The sequence below is a fragment of the Triticum dicoccoides genome, chromosome 1B, assembly GCF_002162155.2.
Source record: "Triticum dicoccoides isolate Atlit2015 ecotype Zavitan chromosome 1B, WEW_v2.0, whole genome shotgun sequence".
NCBI lineage: Eukaryota > Viridiplantae > Streptophyta > Magnoliopsida > Poales > Poaceae > Triticum > Triticum dicoccoides.
In genome coordinates this window covers 97,131,180-97,134,526 of record NC_041381.1, presented here as the reverse complement: position 1 = coordinate 97,134,526, position 3,347 = coordinate 97,131,180, and the positions used below count along the sequence as shown (strand labels likewise).

At 46.3% G+C, this 3,347-nt stretch overlaps 1 protein-coding gene across 1 annotated transcript; it reads right to left on the bottom strand.

The window, feature by feature from the left end:
* Positions 1–565: 565 nt before the first annotated feature.
* Positions 566–3,166, bottom strand: LOC119321521 (ribosome biogenesis regulatory protein homolog). The gene is made up of 7 exons (XM_037595172.1): positions 2,870–3,166; positions 2,358–2,409; positions 2,141–2,269; positions 1,524–1,641; positions 1,220–1,406; positions 1,014–1,127; positions 566–928 (listed from the first exon to the last, which is right to left on the bottom strand). Exons 1-7 carry the CDS (start codon positions 3,131–3,133, stop codon positions 800–802), a joined length of 993 nt encoding a protein of 330 aa, XP_037451069.1. The 5' UTR covers positions 3,134–3,166; the 3' UTR covers positions 566–799.
* Between the last annotated feature and the right edge of the window lie 181 nt (positions 3,167–3,347).

Genomic DNA, 3,347 nt, shown 5'->3' with positions numbered 1-3,347 from the left:
GTTGGGGGCGCGGCTGGAGATGCTCTCAGGACGTGCTCTCCCCAAGCCACCACCCCAATCTTAGTTGACCTCTCTTTATGAACACATTTGTCCTCTTGTATTTTCTATTTAATTTGCGCTCCCTTTGCCACCCCGCCACCACACCCCAATCTTAGTTGACCTCTCCTTTTTGAACTCTTGTATTTTCTATTCAATTTGTCAATGTTAGGGCACTGAGTGGTCGGACCCTTCCCTGAACCCTGCTGCCTTTTTTTAGGGCGCCGGAGCGTTCCAAGGCAGTCGCAAGAAGCAACGAATTGTCAACATGCTCTTCTTTGGTGTGCCAGTATCAGCAAACTTTTAATCTCAGCAATGGCCAGCACAACTTGGATGGCGGCATTGGATTCTTATTTGTGTTGTGTTACCTGAATCGATGTTAACAGACTACAATGACATGAACTTTCAACTAAAGCGTAGAAGCTTTACTTGATTGTTGATTCAGAGTTTCACAGGCTAAATTAAGGCGTGCGCTCACAGAGATAAAATCTCTTTGGTGTTAGGCTGCTTTCTATACTGCTAACAAAGCTTTCAAGAAACATTTTCCAAACTTCTAAAAATATAGTACGCGCATATCCTTACAGCTATGTCATAACAACATGCAGGTTCTTGTGTCATAACCAGTAACTGGATTAACAATCTTTCTCCCTTGGACTTAAACAGGACAACAACCATACAAAACCTGCCAACACTCTCCATGATGCTTGGAAACTGCTCTCGCCGCCTGCAGCAAACCACGTCTCGAGGATGATGCGGACCTAACCTAAGCACTTTTCTTTGAAGATTTCTTGTGGATTTTCTTCTGGGGCTTCAACTTATTCGATCCGGATGACGATGATTGCTTGTCTTTCCTCCTCTTGTTGTCCTTCTTCACCTTGTACATCGTGATTGCCTGGCATCAAAGTTATGTACACCTGCTGTTAGATGGTGGGCTAGACAAATGGAAGCAACATATATACTGAATCCTGGAGGCTTGCCTTGCTGACATCCAACGGCTCCTCGAAGTTCTTGGCCAGTAGACTGTTCAGGATCTTGTCGTTTTGCTGTTTCTCCAGGTTGCCCATTCCTTTCCCTTCAACGACAGGGAGGAACTGCAGAAAAGAAAACAGTTAAGCTAATCCAAACTATCAACTCACAAAGGCACTTGGATTTACAAAAGCAAATAAGTTCATAGAAGAAAAACCTTTCTGTTTTTGCCAGCTTTCTTGAGAGGTTTCTCGCCAGGCAACTTTTTGTCGAACTTTCCACCGCTAGCTGTTGCCGCCGAAGCCATACCAGCAACATTCTCGAGGTCTTCCTTCTTAGCTTTTCTAGGCAGATCAGCTTTAGTTCCTGTGATGGGTACGGACGTGGCAGCAAGCTGTATATGGCTGCATAATGTTTTTCAGAAAGCTGTTATAAACTTGAGTTGCCAATGTAATTAATGAATAATAAACTAGGTAGTGCATGAGTTATATAGATGATACTAGCTAGTAGGAAAGGATTACCTTGGCAGAGCACCAACTTTTGCAGCATTCTTCAAATTTCCAAGTCTGTTCTTTTCTTGTTTATCTACCCTGCCCTTCTTCTCTTCCCTTCTTTGAGCAAAAGGATCAACACCAGGCTCTGCGATAAATCATACTTAGTTAAAAGGGTAACAGAATGCAAACATGTTTTTAGTCGCATACATTTTAGAACTAATTCTATTGACAATTTAGACTCGAAAGATTCAACCAGCCATAAATGAAAAAGATTACCGGAGAATAAAAATGATAGGTGGACTAAATCAGTGTACGAAGCAGAAGTGTGCAGGTTGTCAAGCATTTGTGTCACAGCACACGACTGCAGTAGGTACTCGGTGGGGTTAAAGCTTGAAATGCTTGCTACTCTTGTTAGTTGTTACAAAACAAGATTGGTAGTCGTTAGATTCAATTAGTCAAAATGCAAAGAGCGTTGGAGATTTAAAATGAACACTGGACTAAATCGGTGTACATAAGCAGAAGCATGCAGGCTGTTAAGCATTTGTGTCACAGTTCATGCATGGGGAAAGCAAGCTTGAATAGATTACTACTCTTGCTACAAAACAAGATTCACCAGCCATAGATAGAGAAGACAAATTGCTCACCATCTGTCAATTTGGCTTCAATGATGGGAACGTCTCTGTCATCATTAACACGATCATAGCCATAAGTCCGCTTCCAGGAATTAGTTTGCTCGTCCCATGCACGCTTGTTCTTCTTGTGCTTGATAATCCCTGCAGGTATGTTCCTGTCATATCAAACCCAAGCAAGTACACTTGCAATAAAAAGCATTCAGCAAGCCAGCAAGAATAACAGGCTCACCTTTCGACTTTGCGAACTGCTCCCACTTGGTAGGAGGCTTCGGCCTTGGTAACTGGTGACATTAAAGAAAAGGATTCAACATCTTGCAGTACATGCATATATTATCATAACATAAGGTCTGTCCAGCTTAATATCTCTTTTAAGGATTAGTGCAGAGCAAGAATGAAAAATTAGAACCCATACAAACGATAATTGAATAATACGCTGGCTGGGGCAGCTGTACTCTCATGCTAGTATGGTACCCTGGCATCTGTTGTAATGTACACACCCTACAGGCTACAGATATCAATTGCTCCACTACATCTTCCGCATACAAAAATCGCAAAATTAAGCATAGGCGTATGTACCGGAGCAAGCGTCCCACTGAAACCCCACGCTAATCTACCAACGCACTCGCAGAGTAGCAGTGGCCAGCAATAATCATTCTCTAAAACAAGTCGACCAACATCAACCGACGGTGCCGAGCAGAGATAGCATGAGGGGGAGAGAGAGGGATGCAGTAATATTCTCACATGCTTCTCGCGGGGCAGGCGGTTGGCGGGCGGCGGGAGGCGGACGACGGGGCCGTCGCGGCCCTCGGTGGCCGGCAGCGAGAAGAGGGCGTTGGCGACGGCCTGCGCCAACTCCGTGGCCTTCCGCAGGCACTCCTCTCGCAGCTCCGCCCTGGAGGACGCGGCGGCGGCGGCGAGGTGGTGCGAGGGGTCGTAGGCCAGGAGGTGGCCCAGGTCCACCTCGAAGTTGGTGGCGGCGGAGGCGGCTGCTTCTTCCGCCGCCATTGCTGCTGCGGCGAGTGTAGGCGGGTTTGGTGGAGGAGGAGGCGTGGTAGTGCTTGGTTGGGTTTTAGTAGTAACCTGGGCTGGGCTCCGGGATACGGGCTGGGCCTCTGGGCTGGATAACTGAATACATTGCGTGCTTCGCCCCTTCTGGGCTGGGGGCCTATGCTGCAGTTTAACCTGGATGGGTCACTTGAAGCCTGAAAGGTTTGCCTCA